Source organism: Nycticebus coucang, chromosome 13, assembly GCF_027406575.1.
Source record: "Nycticebus coucang isolate mNycCou1 chromosome 13, mNycCou1.pri, whole genome shotgun sequence".
NCBI classification, from domain to species: Eukaryota; Metazoa; Chordata; class Mammalia; order Primates; family Lorisidae; genus Nycticebus; species Nycticebus coucang.
Genome location: NC_069792.1, coordinates 34,950,484 through 34,973,278, shown reverse-complemented (window position 1 = coordinate 34,973,278; position 22,795 = coordinate 34,950,484). Strand labels below are relative to the sequence as shown.

At 38.0% G+C, this 22,795-nt stretch overlaps 2 protein-coding genes across 4 annotated transcripts in view; one reads left to right on the top strand and one right to left on the bottom strand.

Moving 5' to 3' along the window:
• Positions 1-15,605, bottom strand: part of CHMP4C (charged multivesicular body protein 4C) — a 45,773-nt gene extending 30,168 nt beyond the window's left edge. For both annotated transcript variants that reach the window (XR_008373905.1, XM_053559318.1), the window contains exon 1: positions 15,230-15,605. Coding sequence is in view for 1 of the 2 variants with exons in the window: in XM_053559318.1 (XP_053415293.1) it covers positions 15,230-15,419 (190 nt within the window). In the remaining variant the exon portion in view is untranslated. The remainder of the gene's footprint in view (positions 1-15,229) is intronic.
• The window catches only part of ZFAND1 (zinc finger AN1-type containing 1), a 33,390-nt gene continuing 25,750 nt past the window's right edge, over positions 15,156-22,795 (top strand). Inside the window, exons 1-2 of one of the 2 annotated variants that reach the window (XM_053559315.1) lie at positions 15,156-15,293; positions 22,409-22,609. In XM_053559315.1, coding sequence (XP_053415290.1) covers positions 22,585-22,609 — 25 coding nt within the window. In that variant the 5' untranslated portion in view covers positions 15,156-15,293; positions 22,409-22,584. The remainder of the gene's footprint in view (positions 15,294-22,408; positions 22,610-22,795) is intronic. The other variant, XM_053559317.1, reaches the window with a different exon arrangement.

The following is a 22,795-nucleotide window of genomic DNA, read 5'->3' as shown; positions in this document are numbered from 1 at the left end:
AGAAGACAACAATAGAACACTATGTCCTGGAGTTGCCTAATTACACATCTGGACCCTCTCTATCCATAGCTATGTGGCTTTACATAAATTGCTTACTGGAAAATGGGGGTTGTAACTCAGCAGGGCTATTGAGAATTAAATAAAGTAACATACATAAAGTGTTTAGTGCAGTGCCTGGAACATAGTAAGTGACTACTAAATATTAAGGGTCATGATCATCATCATCATCAATTTCTTTATAGGCTGTTCAGAACATGTGGTGGGAATTACATGTTATATCACCTAACTTTGCAAATGTTAGTTATTAAAAATAATAAGTTATGGTTTGAACATAATCTTAAATCCCTATATTAACATATGTTTCCTGTTCTTCAAAACATTTGAGAGATGGGGAACAAGACACAATTGTAAGAGGGACTTTACCTAACAAATGCAATCAGTGTAACCTGGTTTCTTGTACCCTCAATGAATCCCCAACAAGAAAAAAAAATATATATATACACATATATATACATATATATGAGAGAAATTTAAAAATACACCATGAGTTGGAACTTCCATTTACACTATAATTCCCTTACCACAAAATACAGATGGGCCTACATCAGACTCCCAACCTCAAGGGGACCCAGGCAGGTAATGACAGTAAGTGAAACAGAAAGGGGGTCAGGGAAGAGGCCACCTTTGTTTTCTCCAGACAGACAGCGAAAGAGAGAAATAGTTCTCTCCTATAAAAATAAAAAATAATGCAAAGGTGACAAAAAAAAAAGCAAGTGGGCACTGGCCTCAGAATCAGGTAGTCAAAGAAATGAGAACTCCTGTGACCTGGGATCATAAATCTGATCTAATAGAAGCAACACTGCTTGGCTGCTTGAATTCAGCCCATGGCTGCCATGAAGACCTGTAGTCCCAACCTACTATATATTCAAAAACAGCAAGAAATCTGAATTTGCATGCAAAATCCCCTGATTTTTAAATGCTAACTGACATTTTCTACAGATTCCGTATAAGTGAAACGAACGACTGTGCCTGGCTGGATCTGGCCCAGGACACCTGACATTTACTGTGATTTCTCCTTGGCCCATTAAACTTCTCCCAAACAATACGACAAGAGGCTTCTATTCCAAATAGCCAGGAAGTGTATTTGAATCTCTCCAAAGCTGTTTCTTACATGAAATGATGATGCCACTAGTAGGTCAGTATTTGGGCAGGCCTTAACTTTGTTTCATTGTAAACAATTTGGGAAAGAAGCAGCTATATTTTTTTTGAAGGCATGCAACAAATGCTGCAAATGAAGCATTGGTCTTGATTTGGCAAAGAAGGACATTTTTAGAGTCGTGAAATATAACCTCTGTAAGAGGTGCAATTTAATCTTCCAAACTCCCGAATGTGCTTTTAAGCAGCTGGTGAGACCTGGACAACATTCTTTCTAAAACAAAAGAAGCTACTATATTCCTTTGTGGTGAAGAAACACCTTGTCTCCTTGCATAAGATTGATGTTCCTTCAGCAATGGAGCTGCAGAACAATTTCCTGCTAACAAGATAGATACATCAGTCCTTACTGCTGCCCATTGGGGACTGGGATTGAAATGTAAGAATTACCCAAAATTGAACCAAAATTAAACTAGCCCTACACAGCTCGGCTCCCAAAGAAGGGAGGCTATCCCAAATAACTTAAAATATCAGAAAGGAGTTGCAGTTTCATTGCTCATGTAATGTATAGGGCATCTTGCTTTGAAAAGTTGATCTGTTGTTCTTTACTCATTCAGGGCATCTAAATGTGTACATTGTTAATCCATTATTGTCCAAACAGGAAGAAACTTTAAAAAACTGCCATATCCAAACTTGTTTGTGAAATATGAAACTGCATAATGATTGCTCTTCTCTGTCTTGGAATGGACAATCTCTAGAGAAGAGCTAAACGATGAGACACCAAAGAGTAAGCCCCGTAATGAGAGTGCTTAAGAGACATATGTCATACATAATTGCTTATGTCATCTTTTGGTTTTAACTGAGAAGTTTCATGATCGTGTTTTATTTGGGGAACTTTAATGTAAGCCCTGTTCTTACTCATATACAAATCACGTCATTAATTACACAATGACACTTACGTATAGCACATTGTTTTCATTCTCAAGAAGCACAATCTGAATAAACATCATCATAAGAATTTCATAAGTGAAATAAAAACAAAGGAGTTTTTTTTAACATCACAGATTAGATTGGAAAAAACTGGGGAAATGTTAGACAAATATTAGACACTCTTTTGGACAGGGTAATTCCATTATGAATCTCACTGGATTTCTTGACTTTTAACTATATTATTATTATTATTATTATTAAGACAGATTCCCCACTCTGTTTCCCAGGCTAGAATGCCATGGTGTCAGGCCTAGCTCATAGCAACTTCAAACTCCTGGGCTCAAGCAATGCTCCTCCCTCAGCCTTCTGAGTAGCTGGGACTGTAGGTGCCTACCACAACTCCTGTTATTATTTTCTATTTTCAGTAGAGACAGAGTCATGCTCTTGCTGAGGCTGGTCTCAAACTCCTAAGCTCAAGGGATCTGCCCACCTCCGCCTCCCAAAGTGCTAGGATTACAGGCATGAGCCACATGTTCAGCCTACAAATATTCTTTATACATTCTCTTCAATCATTTAACAGCTATGTACTAAAGATCTACCACGTGCCTGGTACTGTAATAGTGACTGGAGGGACAAAGAAATAACACTAGAGTGGCGAAATATGAACAGAGCATTTGGTTACCTACTTATCATTCAGTCGGCAGCATTTATCGAGCATCTACTATGTCAGAGACACTGTGCCCAGAGTTACTAACGTATAAGTTACATTCTTCACCTCAAGTAGCAGAGAAGATACAGAGAGTAATGAAAGATATATTCAGGGTACAGTGGGTACACAGAGGTATGTATAAGATGACTCTCGAAAGTAAGGGAAGGCTTTACAGACAACTCAAGTTAGATACGCAAGTTAGATAAAGGCTGGGTGACTATCTACACATATTGATCAACGTACTGATCAATAAAGAACATGAATGATGAAAGATCTTACACAAAGGGCTGCTTCCATCCCCTGCCCCTCTCCCTTCTGCAAATCTCATACTGACGCAAAGTTTCTGGCTGAGATATATTGGAAACTAGGAACTATAAACCTTAAAAAGAGAGCAAATCATACCAGCTTGCCACACCAGCTGGATCTTATATGTAACCTCCGTATTTTCAGAGATCTCCACAGTATTAAATATCATGCGCAGAGTAAAGAAGACAGCTAAAAGAAGACTACAACCCAACAGTGATGTACAGGATTACATAATGGCAAAATGGATGCCTGAGAAAACAATAAAAAGGAATGAGATTTTGGAGAAAGTAAATAAGAGATATTCTGAGGCAAGGACATTTAAAAGTACAATATTTTGTTAGCCAGTAACTTCGGACTATATTTTGTGTTTAAAAAATGGTAACTGATTAATATTATAAAGTGTAAAAGATAAAAGAGATAGGCTGGCTGAGCAGCCAGAGAGAGCTCCCTTCTCCAGAGAGAGCAAATGAACAAAAGAAATTATTTTCCAGCAGAAATGCTGCTCCTCTCCTCATTCTACAAGCTTGAGGTTGTTTTTGAAAATGAGGCAGCTCTTAATGCTAGGATGTGCAAGAGAATATTAGAGGACGTAAATCTGAGAAGGCAAGTTCAGGATCTAAAAGTGCCATCAGCGTCAAGTTGTCAAAAAAGGAAAAAAATGTTTATATAAAAGCTTTATTTTAAATACCCACTGAAATTTCTCTTTTCTTATAATTGTTTCAGAGGTCAATTGCCAAGCAAGTGGAATTAATCTGTTATTGGACCAACATACCAATACATTAATTAAAATCTACTTGAAATTCTTGGTAAAAAAAAAAAAAATTAATTGTTTGACACCAAGCAGAATATATAGTTAATTGAATGAATGAGTTTTTTATTCACTACTAATATTATTCATAACCTCACTAATTGGTAACCTTTATGGGCCTGTCATCACCCAGAATATAAGAAAAACAGTATGAATATGAAACCAACAAATATTAACAGAAATGCTCAGTAATAGCTGATTATGCTTAATTTTACAGGGCAAACATGTATAACTAAAGATATAATTTATCATACATACATACTAAGTATTCCTTGTTCGCAAGACGTGACAGTATTCCATAGTACTGTGCCTGTGGCTTGCAGGTGATCTGCCACCTGAAATTTGAGAACCAATAAACTATATCCCCATTGCCCTTTCCAGGTTTTCACTCTTTATGATTCTATGACTATTCCTTTGAGACCCGATAGTCAAAAATTCTTGAAAACTATACAGCTCCTTAAGGCAACTATAAGTTTTTGAGATTCTTCAAGAATAGATTTACCTTCAAATTGATGATTTCTTTAATTTTTCAAATATAACATCACCAGATCAAGACAATTTTCATAAATGAAAGTTTTCAAACTGCTCATAAAATGATAAAACATGGGCTCTTATATAAGTGATCTTCAAGATATGTACAAATTGGCTTAACATAATCATTTTTTCTGCTGCAGTTAATAGAGTACAACTTTTGAGTTATGATAGTGTCTTTGTTCAAACTTCAAGGCTGTATTCGCTTTCACTTTATATATATTAAATATAGTAGAACCTCTGTAAGTTGACTATCCAGGGGACTATAACAATTTGGTCAACATATAAAGTAGTCAACATAAAGAACTAAGCTGGCTGTACTGATACATACATATGGCACACGTTGGTCTATGAAAATTAGGTCAACTTACAGAAGTGGTCAATGCAGGGAGGTGCTCAACTATGGAGGCTCTACTGTATACAGAAAGAAAATAGCACTGTTCACTGATCAAGGCCTATTGAACGTTACTGCTACGGCAAATAAGACACACCAAGCAAATAAGACACACTATGTAGCGTATAAAACTAACCAAAAGAGCTAAAAAGATTCACTAGGAATTCATATTTAAATAGAAAATAAAATGTCCAAAGTGCTTGTCAAAGATTTGGTTGCATAATTTTATTCCTCTAAACTTGCATTTAAGCCAAATATAAACATGTAAATTTTATTGCATTTAAGCTAAAGAGTTGACATTAAACTTTAATTTTTAAATAAAAAATTAAACATTTGATGCAAGGATTCCCAAGTTTTAATAGAGAATAACCTACTTTTCTTTTCCTATAATTTAAAAATCACTATTCTTACTTGCTTGTTTATTGGGTTTTTTCATTGTATAGGTAGTGATTATAGCATTGGCATTTTAAGTCACTAGATTTCTAGATTGAGAAAGAGATCGTGTCAACTGCACAGAGCAATGAAAGCAAGAGTTTCTAGCTATAGCCCATCCTCTCATTAGAAATACTCACAAGTTAAAAATACCTAGAAAAAGGGTTTGGCAGTGGCTGAAGGAGCTCTTACTGCTTTTAAGCAAAACCTCGGAAGCTTTGGACAAGGTCCTAGTTCAACAAGCAATCTTCTATTAATACCAGTTGTTTAAAGTAAAGAATCAAAACCTCTGGTACCAGAAAGTTAATTATTCAGGGCTGGGGGCAGTGGCTCATGCCTGTAATCCTAGCACTCAGGGAGGACGAGGCAGGTGGATTGCCTGAGATCACAAGTTGGAGACCAATCTCAGCCAGAGTGAGATCCCATCTCTAAAAATTGCTGGGTGTTATGGTTGGTGCCTGTAGTCCCAGCTACTTGGGAGCTGAGGCAAGAGAATCAATCACTTGAGCCCAAGAGTTTGAGGTTGCTGTAAGCTATGATACCACATCACTTTACTGAGGGCAACAAAGTGAGACTCTGTCACAAAAATTAAAAAAAAAGAAATTATTCAGGAAATGACTTACTATATGCTTTATATTTAATCCAGACTCCTGCTTTGTTTGTTTCTTCTCTGTCTGAAAAGGTTTAAGCCAATTTTGTGTTTGTCAGAATTTTTAACAAGTGACAGAAAAAGAAGGGGATTGTTTATTGACTTAACTTTAAAAAAAAAAGTCAGTACTGTCTTTCAGGTGGCAGAGCAAGATGGCAGACTAGAGACATCTTCTTTGCAACAGAGCACAGTGAGATTGGGGAGAGAAAACTCTGGGCACCTCTGGCTTGTGGGCTCTACCTAGAAACATTGGGAGACTTCAGGACCCCAAGAGGAGGATGAAAGCAGTGGAGAAGCGGCAAGTGTTTGCAATGGGTCAGAGGCTGGTGACTACAGAGGCAGCAACTATAGCAGCAGTTTTTTGTTTTGTTTTGTTTTGTTTTGAGCTTGGGCACTTGGTTGAGTCACCTTGGGAGAACTTGGACAAGTGAGAAAGTGACTTTGAACAGCATCCAAAGGCTGGAACTGAGCCATGGGGCAGAATGGAGCTTTCGTTGTTCAGCTGTAGGCCAGGCGCAGCAATTGTGGGAGAGCTGCCTTGCAGGCTTGGCCTTCAAGGTCCCAAAGCAAGGCTGGTTCTGGCATGCCTGTGAGTGGGCAGCCACATCTGGAGAGATCCCAGTGACACACACTTACCTGGGAAAGCCAATGCTTAGCCAAGGGACATGGTAATGTCTCAGGGTAAAAAATCAATGTCCACAAATCAGTAGCCTTCGTGTATGCCAATAACAGCCAAGTTGAGAAGCAAATCAAGGATACAATTCCCTTCAGAGTAGCTTCAAAGAAAATGAAATATTTAGGAATATACCTAAAAAAAGAGGTGAAAGGTCTTTTCAAAGAGAATTATGAAACCCTAAGAAAATTTGTAGAAGACACTAACAAATAGAAGAACATACCATGCTTTTGGCTGGAAACAATCAACATTGTCAAAATGTCTATCCTACACAAAGCGATCTACATTAAAATACCAACATGATATTTTGAAGAACTAAAAAAAATGGTACTTAGTTTTGTATGGAACCAGAAAAAACCCTCTATAGCTAAGGCTATTCTTAGTAATAAAAACAAAGTCCAAGGCATCACCCTACCAGACTTCAGACTATATTACAAGTCCACAGTAATCAAAGCAGCATGGTACTGGTACAAAAATAGGGAGATAGACATATGGAACATAATAGAAAACCAAGAGATGAAACACATCTCTACTTACTGTCTGATTTTTGATAAACCAAACAAAAGCATACAGTGAGGAAAAGAATCCCTATTCAAGAAATGGTGCTGGGAAAACTGGATATCCACATGTAAAAAACTGAAACTTGACTCACACCTTTCACTCCTTACAAAAATTGACTCAAATCTAAGACATAAAATGATAAAAAAGTTTAGAAGAAAGTGCGAGGAAAACTCCTGATGATGTTAGACTGGGGAAAGATTTTATGACAAAGACTTCAGTGGTCAGTGCAACAAAAAATAACAAACTGGACTTAATTAGACTGAAAAGCTGCTGCACAGCTAAGGACACAACAAGTAAAGCAAAAAGACAACCTTCAGAATGGGAAAAGACATTTTCAGGGTATCAATCTGACAAAGAGTTGATAACTGGAATCTACAGAGAACTCAAGTTAATCAACAAAAAAAGACCCAACAATCTGTCGACCATTGGGCAAGAGATATGAACAGAACCTTCTCTGACAAAGACAGACAAATGGGTAACAAACATTTGAAAAAATGCTCATCGTCCCTGATCTTCAGAGAAATGCAAATCAGGGGCAGCGCCTGTGGCTCAAGGAGTAGGGTGCCGGCCCCATATACTGGACGTGGCAGGTTCAAACCCTGCCTCACCCCCCAACCCAGGCCAAAAACTGCAACCAGAAAAAAAAAAAAAAAAGAAATGCAAATCAAAACCACCCTGAGATATCACCTACCCCCAGTGAGAATAGCTATCACGAAGTCTCAAAGCTGCAGATGCTGGTGTGGATGTTGAAAGAAGGGAACACTTTTACACTGCTGAGGGGATTGCAAACTAATTCAACCTTTTTGGAAGGAAGTATGATGAACCCTCAAAGAATTTAAATTAGACCTCCCATATGATCCCATTACTAGGGATCTGCCCAGAAGAAAAAAATCATTTTATCATAAGGACATTTGCACTAGACTGTTTATCACAGCTCAATTTATAATCACCAAAATGTGGAAACAGCCTAAATGCCCACCAATTCATGAATGGATTAACAAAGTGTGGTATATGTATATCATGGAATACTATTCAGCCATTAAAAAGGATGGAGACTTTGCATCTTTTGTATTAACCTGGATGGAGGTGGAACACATTCTTCTTAGTAAAGCATTACAAGAATGGAGAAGCAAGAATCCAGTGTACTCAATTCTAATATGAAGGCAATAGATGAGCTAATGCAAGGGGTGGGGTTGGGAAGTTAGGGAGCAGGAAGGGGGAATGGGATGGGAGGGTCATGTTGTATGGCACACCTTTTGGTGGTGGGGCACAATGACAAGAGGGACTTTACATAACAACCACATCAGTGTAACCAAATTCTCTATACCCTCAATGAATCCCAAAGAATAAAATAATAATAATAATAATAATAATAATAATAAAATAAATGAAAGGGGAAAAAAGTCAGTAAAACTAAAACCCACCAAATACGTGAAAAGTACTGAACTAGTTAAGTTTAATATAGCAGAAGATTTAGGAATATGATTTAAAAAATATTCTCAATATTATCATTATATTTAAGTATACATAGATTCACATATACTCAAGCATAGTACAAAAAATAAAAAAATAAGTCATTTGTGCCCATTCCAAAGCTAATAAAGCTCAATAAACTAAAACAGAAAAGAATATTAGATCTCTTGCCTTACATATCATTGGCTAAAGTATTACATATATTTGTTTTCTGTTATCTTGAAAATCATCTGAAATAAATACTGTTAAATACACTAGCAATACTCTGCACATCTGGTAAGCTCACAGTACTTTCCCATCATATTTTCTTGAAACTGTATAAATCTCATGACTTTGGCATGAACATAGTGTTAGCAATAAATTTTTTACCATATTCTGCTTAATCTAATAATATAAATCCAGGGAATTAATATAAATATATTAATATAAATCCAGGGAAAATTAATATAAATCCAGGGAATTATATTCTATGCTTACTATAAATATTTCCCCAAATGTGGTGTCTCCCACCCTTGTGGAATTTAAGTGAAGAAGAAGAAGAAATGTTACAATATTTATACTACTGCTCCCAATTCATAAGGCAAAAAACAAACTAAATGTAATGTTATGTAACATAGTACAGAATACCAACTGCTCTTCTAGAAGTAGCTACAACACATCAGAAAACTGTCAAAATCTTTGTCACACATGCTTGAAAAGAATGATCCTAGAATAGAATGCTCTATCTACACTCTAGTTTCTGAGGAATTAGAAAAGAAGATGATAATTACTAAAAGCCAACATGAGTTCGCAAAGATAAAAAACACCGAATTAATCTCATAGGCTTCTTTGGGTCACTAGATGCTGACTCAAGGAATAGCCATAGACTGACTATCCACTGGCCTCCCAATATCACACACATGAAAATCATCCAAAAAGCTTTGAGGACCCAGATTCTGAACCTTATCCCAGGTCTCTTGAAATAGGATCGTCCAGTGTGACATTTTTTTTTTTTTTGTAGAGACAGAGTCTCACTGTACCACCCTCGGGTAGAGTGCCATGACGTCACATGGCTCACAGCAACCTCTAACTCTTGGGCTTACGCGATTCTCTTGCCTCAGCCTCCCGAGCAGCTGGGACTACAGGCGCCCACCACAACGCCCGGCTATTTTTTTGTTGCAGTTTGGCCTTGGCTGGGGCTGGGTTTGAACCCGCCACCCTTGGCATATGGGGCCAGCACCCTACTCACTGAGCCACAGGCGCCGCCCCAGTGTGACATTTTTTAAAGCTCTCCAGTGAAACTGATGAAGTTAACACACTATCAAAATCAGCATTTGGAAAGCCCAAGTATGTGAATATAGTTAGGTTTTTGGAATATAATTCACAGGGCATATCGAAGCCTTGTTGAAGAAAGGAGGAAAAGTTGGAGATATAATATGGGCTAGGAATGCGGATCAAGTGTATTTATGACTAGATGAATAACTGAACTTTTTGAGTGCGGATCATTTCTTAGCTGAATCTCAGATGAAACATTCTTGTCATCATGTGGGAGCCATCCTAGAATGAAGTCTCTAGTGGCAGGCCACAGTTCAGTCTTTGGTTCCATTTTATTAAAGATTTTAATAAAGACATTTACAACAATAAAGACTATGGATAAAATTTGTGGCTAATTCAACTAAAAGAAATAACTCATATAAAAAATGAAATTAAAAATATTTATTCTAAGACAACTTAAGGTGACATTTAAGAGTAATGAATGTAAAATACTAAATGCAACTCAACATATTAATTTTATTTTCATTTTATTTATTTTTATTATTAAATCATAGCTGTGTACATTAATGTGATCATGGGGCACCATACACTGGTTTTATAGACCGTTTGACACATTTTTATCACACTGGTTAACATAGCCTTCCTGGGGCGGCGCCTGTGGCTCAGTCGGTAAGGCGCCGGCCCCATATGCTGAGGGTGGCGGGTTTGAAACCGGCCCCGGCCAAACTGCAACCAAAAAAAAAAAATAGCCGGGCGTTGTGGCGGGCGCCTGTAGTCCCAGCTGCTCGGGAGGCTGAGGCAAGAGAATCGCTTAAGCCCAGGAGTTGGAGGTTGCTGTGAGCTGTGTGAAGCCACGGCCCTCTACCAAGGGCCATAACGTGAGACTCTGTCTCTACAAAAAAAAAAAAAAAACATAGCCTTCCTGGTATTTTCTTAGTTATTGTGTTAAGACATTTATATTCTACATGTACTAAGTTTCACATGTACCCTCGTAAGATGCACCGCAGGTATAATCCCACCAATCACCCTCCCTCCGCCCATCCTCCAACATATTGATTTTAATGAGAGGGTGAGTATATATCTTGCTGGGAGTTTTAACTCTTTCCAAATACAATGGGAGAAAAGCAAATGAGAAGGTCATCTGGAAAAGCATATGCAAACTGAAACTGAATTAGCAGAACAAAAAGAGATGACAAACGCAGGACACTTTGTGCTGGTCAGTACCTAAGTGTGTCAGTGAGGGTGTTGAGTCCATATAGGATCCTCATCATGGATGAGAGGAGAGAAAGAGAGGGTGGGAAAAGGAGAAAATTTAAAACAACGGCTTAAGTGAACAGGGCAGATATTTTAGGTTCCCCATTGTAGGGTAAAAGCCCAAAAGAAGCTTCTAAGAGAAGAGAGGGAAAATGAGGTGGAGGTTGAAGAAAGAATCACATTTCCATTGATTTATTTTTTTCTCAAAGAGAGGAATGATCAATAGGAAAGTTAAGACCTGGCCTAGGTATTTGTTGTTAATGCTCCAGTGATAATTTTTTTCCCTCCAGGCTCAGAATACTGTGTATGGTACAAAATAAATAAATCATTGAAGGCAAACAGAACTATGTGTTAGGATACCTGGTTCTGATTTGAATTTGGAGAAGTCTGAAACCCCTCCTAATGAGGGTGAGTTATAGTACTGTATGAATTGTATGAACTTTCCTAAAGAAACCTAATTCAGGTAGCTACTGAGGACCTGCAGGAAGCTCCCCAAATGCTTCTGCCAGGGTCAGCACAGAGGAGGGTGGATAGAGATTTCACATCTAGTTATCTGAGTGATGAAGGAGGAGGGCAGAAGCAATAGGAATGGGTGTGGGAGGAAAACAGCAGAGAGTAATCCCGTCCAGTTCAACATCTCATTGAATAATATATCACAGGTTCTCAAATTGTACTGGGGCTCAGAATCATTGAGTTACTTATTCAAAGTTCAGTTTTCTGGAATCTCTACTCAACCTACTAAAAAAGAATCTTGAGTGAGTACTTATGAGTGTAGATTTTAATAAACATCCAGAAAGAATGTTGATGCAGGTGATTTAAAGACCACATTTTGAGAAACTCTTTTAAGAAAGGAGGTCACCAGATCAGTTATCTCTCCCAGGGGAACTTCCATCAGGGCCCTGCAGTCTATGGCCATCTCATCTTACCTATGCCTTGCTTTTGCCCTCACTAGCTTGGCATAACTAGCTGACTCTGTTGCAGTTCTTACACGGATGTCCTTCTAGTCCCCAGTGTTTGAGGGCTGTAAAAAAAAGCTCTGTGACAAGTATAATAAAAAGGAAATCAAGAGCCTGAGGAAGTTCCTCCCACTGGGCTAAGGTCACAAGATGGTGCACAAGGAAGACCAAGCTCTGTGTCATGATCCTGAAAGCAAATTCATCCTTGCCAGTATACAGCCCGGGCAGTGGGACACAGCCCTTCCGTGAAGGACTCCCTGCCTTGAAGCTCTCTCCACTACACAGATTCTGGATGAAGAGGTACAATGGAATCAGCACCTGATTTTCACTGGAATCATGTGTAATGATACTAGGTAGAGGTTTGGGCCAAATTTGCCTTCACTCTGTCTCAACCTTTCATCTCTCCCAATCCAAGATCCCAACAGCCTGAGGCCTGTTGATAACCCCAGACAAGATCCACCCATTTTCACATAATAACATATTTGGAGTTGGTGTTCAGCCCCAAAAAGAAAAGCAATAGGACCAGGACTAGAGTTCCGGGAAATAAGGCATGTGGGGCACAAAATGTAAGGGGACACTGATTCTCAGGGTCACACATGTGTTCTAGGTGTCTCACCAGCTTCACCCTAGACCCAACCCAGGTGAGCAAACCTCAGCACAGTAAGTCATCACCGAGGAGATGAAAAAGGTGAAGTTGAGGAACAGGAGACTTGTACAATTAATTGCTGTCCCCAAATATGTGAAAGAGCTTCATGGGACAAATGGAGTAGATTTATTTAATGTTATTCTAAAAGACAAAATTTGGGCCAACAAGTCAACCAACTGTAGCTTCTAAAAAACACAAGGGCTAATATTTATAGAGCACTTTATCAAATGCTTTACACAATATGTCATTCATCCTCACAATTGCAAGGATCTGCATTACCATTGCTATCATACAGAAAAGAAAACGGAGAATTACATAGGTTAAGCCACTGAGGTTAAGTGGTTAAGTAGAATTATATAGGTTAAGGTCACAGAGCTGCTAAGTGGCAGGGCAGAGCTTGGAACCAAACCAGAGCTGTTTGCTTTGAAACCCAGGTTCTTAACTACAACACCAAGTTACTTTCTATCAAATGCGTAAAAATTGGATATAGATATTATATTTAGGTAAAATCCCTATAACCATCTATTAGTGCTATTATAAAAAAAAGACCTCATAGAAGAAGTTATCTGATTTATTTGGAAGATGCTGATATTGAAAGCATTTCCAATGCATGGGCCTGAGACTGAATGCCTTCTGTAGTTTAGAATATAGGTGACCCCATACTAATAGCCTGGTCTTACTCCCAGGGCCACTGCAGAGAACCAGGTCTGAGATAATACCAGGGAAGCTTCCAAGGACAAAGTGTTTGTGACAAAGTGTTAACACCAATTGGTTATTTGCACTTGGTAGCTTTCCTGATTTAAGGAAGTTGGATTAATGGTCTTAATTAACATTACCTTTACATTTTTTGTCTTATTTATAAAGTTGACTTCTGACACACTTCAATGCATTGCCAAAAATAGAACATTTATGAACATAAACAATGAAACCCATATTACTTTACACATTTGTCTTTGAAAGCAAAACTACATTTTTATAACTTCCTAGCTGATGTTCATTTTTTCGGGAGTTTCTAAACCAATATTTACAGAGTAAAACCTCTGTAGAAAAAACTATAATAGAGAAATCCAAAAGGATGACAAAGGGAAAAAAAGCTCTTGAAAGACACTAAGAAAATGTCAGAGTGCACATCAAACAGAAGGGAAGGGACAAAAACCAGAATGGCCAATGATGTTAGTAAGCCATAATGACATGGTCTTTCTTTAGAAATATTTTCAGACATAAAATAAAAATAGAAACTAGTACTTAGCTCTAAAACAGGCTCTGGACAAAAGTTTAATGCAGTAGCAGAGAAAAATGAAACGACCTTTTTATTGTCAGTAATAAGTGGGCATAAATGTATTTGGCACACTTTTATGGGAAGAGGTAAGGTTTTCAAGGTCAACTCCTTAAGACATCATTCCTTTACTTGCATTAAACCATGGCAGCATCATTTAGAGTGAGCTAAATTTTCTCAAGGTTCATGATGACCAAAGAAGACTAACTTGAAGATGCAAATATTTGGGCTTTGGAGGTAAACAGAATCCTGTATTACCACTTCTATTCTGGTCTGCCATTGACCTAGAGTTACAAGAGCAAATCACTTCAACTTCTCTTGGGGTTTTTATATGTGTCACAGGTGCTCTTTAGATATATTCCTATACAGAGAGCTTTATACTGAAGAAACTAATCAATTCTGGCAAAGAACAAGGTGCAACAGGAGCACCAAGAATCATTATTGACTCAAAGTTCCTTATGTGTGCCAAAAGTCACTGATAGAAAATTTAATATTTAATCTCTGAACCTTTTTTATTAAGATCTCAACTGCAGAACATTCAACCAAAGTTTTCAACAGTTGAGGAGAAAGGTAAGCCAGAATATTCTAGAATATGCTTCACTAAAGATTTAAATTCATGTTAAAATGTGCGACTTAAAATAAAAACATACAGCAGAAAACTTGATGTTCATTGTTAGAGTCGGAAAGGCTGGGCTAGGGAGAGGTGAACCAAGAACAAAATTTATGGGAGTGCCAGAAAACTCAGCAATCAAGATAAATAATACTTCAATGCCATCTTTTTTAAAACTCAAAAGTAATACAAGAAAACCACAGAATATCACATTTTTAAAAAGATATTCAAATAAAGAAGTGCTGTACAGAACAATATAAGAACCGATGGCAAAAGAAAAACTTAGTAATACCAATTTTGTCTTTATTTAATAATTTTATATTTTGTTCAGCATGTTTTTTTTTTTTGCATTAGTTTTGAGTCTTTTAAATATTGCTTTAAAATATTATTCAGTAATCTTGATTACTGAGATTATTGGAAGCCCTGCATTTTGCCACGTAGGAGGGTCTTGCTCAATTCATCCTAGCCACCGCCCCGGGGGTCAATAGCAGTTCCTAGAAAGGTTGTAGGAACACACCTGGCCGCCTGGGGGACCGGAGTGCGTGGCCCTTCCCCAAAGGAAGGGCTGGAGGTAGGTGGGTGAGCGCTCATGCCGCGGGCCAGACCCGAGCCTACCTCGCTTGTTCGGCGTGCCGTGCTTCTTGGCCAGGGCGAGTTCCCTCTGGATTCGATTTTCCAGGTACTCTTGTTTCTTGCTCAACATCTCCTCAGTCTCCCGCAGTCGGGCCAGGGCCTCCTGGGGACTGGGAGCAGCGCTGCTCTTAGAGGAGCCACCCCCTTTAAAAAACTTGCCCAACTTGCTCATGGCCGCGGAGTTGGAGGGCGAGCTGTCCCGGGCCGTGTCAGGAGCTCCCCGGGGCCGCGCCTGGGAGACAGGTGAGCCAGACAATCCTCCCGGGGACCCAGGCCGAAAAGGCGGTGCTCCTGGGAATCAACAAGTCGTCTGAGGCAGGTGACACACACTCCTGGGCATTTCCTGGCCGCCTGCTCGGCCCCGCCCCTCGGCGGGGCTGCCGAGCCGGGAGGGCACCGGAGTCGGACGTTGGTAGCTTGGCGCCACCCGGCCCTCGGGGAGTTAATGGAGAGCAAAGAAAAGTTGAAAGGACAGGGAGAGGCTGCAGCAGAGTTGCTGCTTTATCCACACTAGGGACGTGCCCAGCGATGAACTGGTTTGTGAATGGCTCAGAGAAAAACAAACCAATGTTCCAGGGATATCATGCAGGGCCCAAAAGCAGGTGTGTTTAAGTGCGCTTTTCCTAGCTGGGTATACAAAAGTGCCTTATTCCACGAGAATGTGTGTGTGTATGTGTGTGTGTGTTTGTGTGTACATGGTGCTTCTGTATTCAGGCCTCTGTTTTGTGAATACGAATATTCAGATCTTTTCCTCTAAGCCCATGTCCTATAAGTATGATTGTGCCGAGGCACAGCTTCCAGGACATTTGTCTGCCACTATGATGTAGGTGTGTGGCCAGTGTAGAAGCGGCTGTTCTGACTAGGCTTGTCTCTGCATTTGTATAGTCTTGGCAGGTTGATTGGTACCTGGCTAGTGGATAGAAGATGGTGGCCATTTCTTTTCCTTATTAGGAAAAGTCCTAATATGTTAGGACTTCTGAGTGCCTTTGGTGGTTGGGTTCAGTTCTATAATTAGAAATTTGAAGCTTTCAGTGTATCAAAAACCTGAAATGGGACTGCTCTTGTGTTTGGATCTATGTCAAATGTCATTATATAGATTACTAAGCAACAAAAGGAAAAGAATATCCTAGAGAAAGAAACATTCTTTCTTTCATGCTTACTATCTCAGTCCCATCTACAAGAGCTGCAAGCAAAGAATTTGGTTAAGATGAAAGGACAGCAATATGTAATGATTATAGATGATGTAATACAGCTGAAAACCTGTGCTAAGCATGCCACAAAGAAGTGGAAGATGAAATTGAGTCTATGTTATAGTTTTTAAGGACTACCATGTACTCTGCATCCTTCAACCCTATTTGAGCATCATTACTCAACATCTTCAAAACCTATTTGCACCCATTAGCCAACCACGTTAAAGGGCGGAAAAAGTATCTATTACTATAACAAATTCACCTTGATATCCAAGATCAATAACCCAATTTTGTCTGCCATCATACTTACACAAAGCATTAAATTAATCCATTTTATCCAATAGTGGTACATGTATAGCCAGCATCAAATTTTGCAAAAGAAATGAAAAATGTTCACAGATTTACTGGTATATATCTTATACACACAAAAGTGAACTTATCATTTCCAAGTAACTATAACCAGTAACTAGCTACCTCCTCCTATCATTTCCTGCCTGGCCATCCAAAGAACTTGTGGTCTGTAATGCATATTGCTCTAATTTTGTATGTATTTATTATAAACCATAATAAGGATTATATTTCTTCATTTAGATTATATTATCTAAATATTTCTTGAACATGTTTGGGAACTTATTTTCTCAATTAGATTTTAAGTCCCTGGAGAGTTGAAAAGTAACACATTCTGCTATGGTTCCCACTGCTAGTCAGTTTAAACAACCTTTATTGGTGCCTTCCACATATAAGGTAAAGGGAACACAAGGATAATCTGCCTTCTAGAAGTTTACCTTCTTGTGGGTAGCAACAGCTGTCATCTTTTGAACACCAACATGTGGGCAATGTATGAATATGTGCATTATTAATACTGCTTATGGAAACCCACAATATAGGTATAGATAGCTATTTCAATTTGACAGATTAAGAACCAAAGCTAAATTTAAATCTAGACCAAATTCACACAAGCAGTAAAAATGGAAGAGATCTTTCTGTTGTAAACCAATGGTCTTTTCACTATTTATCTGACTTTTGTTCCCACTGCATGAATTGAAGCAGAGGAGAAACTCATCAAGTAGTTGTTTAATTAAATAATGTGGAATGAGAGGTTGTTATTATAAGGCTTTAATTTTAAGAGATCCTATAGCATTATTGAACTCACAGAGGGGTAACAGGAAATTATCCAGTATAATGAAGCATTCTTTTGTGGTCAATTACTCTTTTGTTGGAACATTGGACAGGTGGAACAGAGGGTTTGAAAGTTACAATGAGTAGTTGCTTAACCACCACCCATCCACAGTTTTATTCAACAGATACTTATCCAGCATCTCCATGTCCCAGGTTCATGCTGGTGTTGGGGATACAATTCAGAATAATGTAGAAACATCTTCTGTCCTAACAGAGCTTACAATATAGGGGGTATGACAGAATTTAAGCAAATTATCTCACAAGCAATAAACTCTATAAGTTAAAGTTCTAATAAATTCTATGGAGAAGTACAGGAACTATGAATACAAGTAATAGATGAAACTAATCTTATCTTGAGGGCAAAGAAGAATGTCCTCAAAGAGTAGCATTTAAACTGGAATTTGAATATAAAAATGCCTAATTATTACTAAATTAACTGGTTTTACAAAAGAAATATTTGTGTTCTGGAGTAAGGAATCCCTCATTCGTTTACCCATTTCTTCATTTATTTATTCAGCAGTTCTAGCTGTACAGATTCAGTAGTGACAAGGAATACAAAAATCTGTGCATTTTTGGAGCCTACTTTCTAGTTAAGAAAAGACAGGCAATTAATAAATTAAGAAAATAATTGCTATATGTACTATATTTTTTAAAGCAGAGAATGTTGGTGCATTAAAATTTTAAACAATAGATGCAAAAATTTTTAATCTGAAATATTAGTGTTTGAATAAAAGTCAGTGTAGTTGGGGCGTGGAGAGAAAAGAGAGATTGCAGTCTTGAGATTGCCTTTAAAGAGAAGGTAGTGTCCAGATCTCAGGGTCCATATGATGTGCTAAGGATCCTGCAATTTATCTAAAGAGCAAATTAAAACTGATCGGACATTAAAACAAAGAGTCTAGTCATTAATTTATAGTTCAATGGGAAAAATAATCAATTTATCCAATTTAATGTGCAGTACTTTTAGAAACACATGTGGCATGCAAAGCAAGATACATTTGAATTAATAATCATTCCCTTCCATTAATACAAAACTCAATGAGGGAAAGATAATACTTGCAAGCAAGTAAACTATCTAAATATATATTAGTGTTTAATCCAGCAGTGGGATATAGAAAATAAATTTTTAAATCAATGATTTAGAAGCTGAAAATAACACATTAATCTTCATTCAATATTCATCCTATAAATGTGGTTTCATAAAGTGTTCTCAGTATCTAGTGTATTTTTCATTTTCTAATCTCAATTGATCTCGGCTAATAAGAAAGCTGTTGTTCAAAAGAATGATCTTGTTCAGGATGATTTACCATGGTTAAGAGGGCAAAGGAAATTGGAAATTTATAGATCTGTTAAAAAGACCTAGTTGTCAGGCTAATTGATACACTTTGGCCACCCCTTGAAATTACATCCATTTTTGGAATACCAAATGAACTCTCAAAAGCAACAGAAGAAGAATTGCCCTTTAAACATACTGCAGAATCATCATCAAATTGTTATTTATTAAGCAGCTCAATGAGCATTTACACATTCTTTTTATCAGCAGTTCTGTCTGTTTCTTAGGACTAAATATTCATGACATACATTACTCAATCATAATAATGAATACAAAACTAGTCATGAAAAAATAATAATTTTGCAAAAGTAAACGCTTCATTGCCCTCATTCATAATAAAGATAGATGGTGCCTGTAACTGGGGCTTGCCTGCATAGCTCTTTATCCATATATTTTATACTTTTGTCTTTCTTCATTAGGAGGAAGTTAAGGCACATAAGGTTCATCAGACTTCACTACAAAATGTTTTCTACACCAACCATTTAATGTATAAAAAATGAGATACAGCCCTCCTACTTCAATGTCACCTTTATTGTATTACGTATATAAAGTTGATTTTTACACTTTCCTTTACCTCCAGAATTTCATTATACCTGAGTACAACACATGAGATTGCTACCTATAAACACATAGATTTCACCAATCCTGCTTCTTTCCTTTTCAGTTAATAATAAGTGTAGGCTTCCATCTGCACAGGACAAAAAACTTGGAGTCCTCCTTGACCCACATCCAATCCATCAGTGAATCTCATGAGCTCTGTGATGGAAACCTGCCCACTCACCACCACCAGCACTAAAACCAAGCTTCAAACCACTGTTATCACTCACCTAAGGTATCTCCAGTAGACTTCTAGCTGACCTCCCCATAAACACCTTGACTTTGCTATACAACAGCCAGAATGAGCCTGGGTTAAAACTCTCCAGTGACTTTCTACCTCACTGCAATTAAAAGCCAAGGTCTTCACAAATGTCTATTGACCCTTACCTTACTTCACCTGGACCTCCGTGTCCATATAGCTCATAATATCTCCAGTCCACTCTGCTCTAGCCACACCAACCTCCTCACTGTAGTTGAAATAGACCACTGCAGAGCCTTAGCCCTGGCCACTTCTCTGCTGGAACTTAGCCCCAGATGCCGTTTTGCTCATTCCTTCACCTTCTAAAGGGCTTTATCACCTTTTTGTCTTACTATATTTAAAATTGCAACCCTCTCTTCTCACCCCCTAAAGAGTCCCTATTCCTTGTCCAGCTACATTTTTCTCTATAGTATTTACCATCCTATGTTGTATGATGTTTTGGGATTTTTATTATTTTTCATCTCTTCCCCACTCCCCAAAATGCTGCCCATGAAAGCAGGATTTTTATCTGTTTTGTTTTTTACCGGTGTATTCCAAGTTCCTAGAACAGTGCCTGGCACATTGTAGGCACTCTGTCACTATTTGTTGAATAAATGAATGAATATAAACATACAACATAGGCGATAAAATATCCAAGTGGTGGTACCATATATAAAAATATTGGGAAAAGTATTTTCTATATCCAAGAATCTGTGCTATCATTCTGATGACACAGAAAAGGCACATACAGTTCTAAGCATAATACCTCTGAGACCAGTTTGTAAAGCTTCTCACAAAATGTCTGGCTCATCTTAATTTGGGCAAAGGGAAATAGTACTAGAAAAGGAAATAATCACTTTCTAATATTAAAAAATATGCTCTCTAGAAAATAATTAATATTTTTAATATTTTATTTCTTTTCATTGGTGGGAATTTCCAAGATTAAAGTTAATAAGTAGCTCTTATTGCACCATCAAAATATTTTTCTATGGTTAATTAGATTAATTTACTTGAATATCTACTTTATGCCAAAATGCAGTTTAAGCCATCATTTCAAAATAATTTTATATATGCTTACCAGGAGTACTGAAATTAACTCTCTAAAGAACAGTTGCTGGAGAAAATGTTATAAAATTACCTGCTGGAGCAAAATATTTCTAAGAAAAAAGATGCTTATTAAAACAGCCTGCGGAGCATCCATACACACACACACACACACACACACACACACACACACACACACATTGCTGTCGTGAGAGTAGTGATCTTAGTTTTGATCATAGATTTTTCTTTTTATCATACCCTTACTTATCTCTACTGATAGAGCCCTAAACATAACCGTTTTATGTAACAGTTTTCATTCCTTCACTATCCTGTTGCCCTCTTTAAATATGACCCAATTTGCCTCGTTAATGCTTCAAGTGTAACAGAATGAAGCAAAAATTTCTAGGCATTTCACCCCGTGATCAGCCTGTGAGTGTAAAACAAACTACCTTGTTTGTGTTCCTTGTTCTAAAGATGATATATTTTTATCAATGCTGGTAAAAGCTTTGAGAAAGCTGTATGCCAGTGTTGACTTGCTCATACATTGATTTAGTGAACAGATTTTTTTGAGGTCTTACCATTTGCTAAACATTGAGAAATAAGTTAGAGATATAATGAACAAGACAGTCTTTGTCCTCAAGCAACAAATGGGAGACAGATATTAATCAATAATCATGCAAATATAAACTTGGAAATTGTGATAAATGTTATGGCTGGCACGTTAGCTCATGGCTATAATCCTAACACTCTGAGAGGTGTAGGTAGGTGGACTGCTTGAGCTCAGCAGTTTGAGATCAGCCTGAGCAAGAGCAATAGCCCATCTCTACTAAAAATAAAAAAAAGTAGCTGGGCCTTGTGGAGAGCATCTGTAGTCTCAGCTACTAAGGAGGCTGAGGCAAGAGGAACTCTGGAGCTCAAGAGTTGAAGTTGCTGTCAGTTATTATGACACCATGGCACTCTACCCAGGGCGATAGAGTGAGCCTTTGTCTCAAAAAAAGAAAAGAAAAGAAGAGAAGAGAGGATAGGAATGGGAGGGGAAGTGAAGTGAAGTGAAGTGAAGTGAAGTGAAGTGAAGTGAAGCGAAGTGAAGTGAAAGGAAGAGAAGAGAGAAAATTTGAGAATGTATACCGTAGTAGTTAAAACAATGGTCCTCACAATTGTCCACATCCGAATCCCTGAAACTTGTAACCATGTTACCTTACATGGCACAAAAGACTTTGCAGGGGTGATTAAGCTAAGGATCAAGTAATGAGATTATCCTGATATATCCAGGTAAGCCCAACGTAATCACAAGAGACCTTAAAAGAGGATGGCAGAAGGGTTAGAACCAGAGAAAGAGATGTAGCAGAAGGAGCAATGGGAGGAGTTTGGAGAGCAGAGAAAGAGATTTGAGGGTGCCACGTTCCTGGCATTGAAGAGGAAGGAAGTGGCCATGAGCCAACGCATGTGTGCAACTTTTAGAAGCTGGAAAAGATGTGAAATTGGGTCCTCCTCTGGAGCTCTCAGAAGAAATGTAGCCCTGTCAATACATTTATTTTAGGATTTCTGACCTCCGTAACTTTAGTAAATTTGTTTTGTTTTAGGTCACTAGATTGATGCTAATTTGTTAAAGCAATGGCAGGAAAACAGCACATGGAACAGAAGACCAGATCCAATCCAGGGCAGGTCTTGGAAACCTTTTCTGATAGCTAAAAGACGATGAGGCCACAACCATGGAAATGAGGGGAAAAGAGGAAGCATCCAGACTAAGAACTGATTCATGAGGTTGGGCAGGGGGATAAATGGTAAGTATAAATAATTGAGAGGCCTGACATGAAGGAGGAGAATAGTTTTAGATACTAAAAAGAGGGAGGCAGGAGTTGAATCATTTTTATAAGCCATGTATAAAATGGAAATGATAATAATATCTACAAGTGTTTTTGTAAATATTAAATTAAATAGTCCATTTAAGTGCCTTGTACATAGTAAGT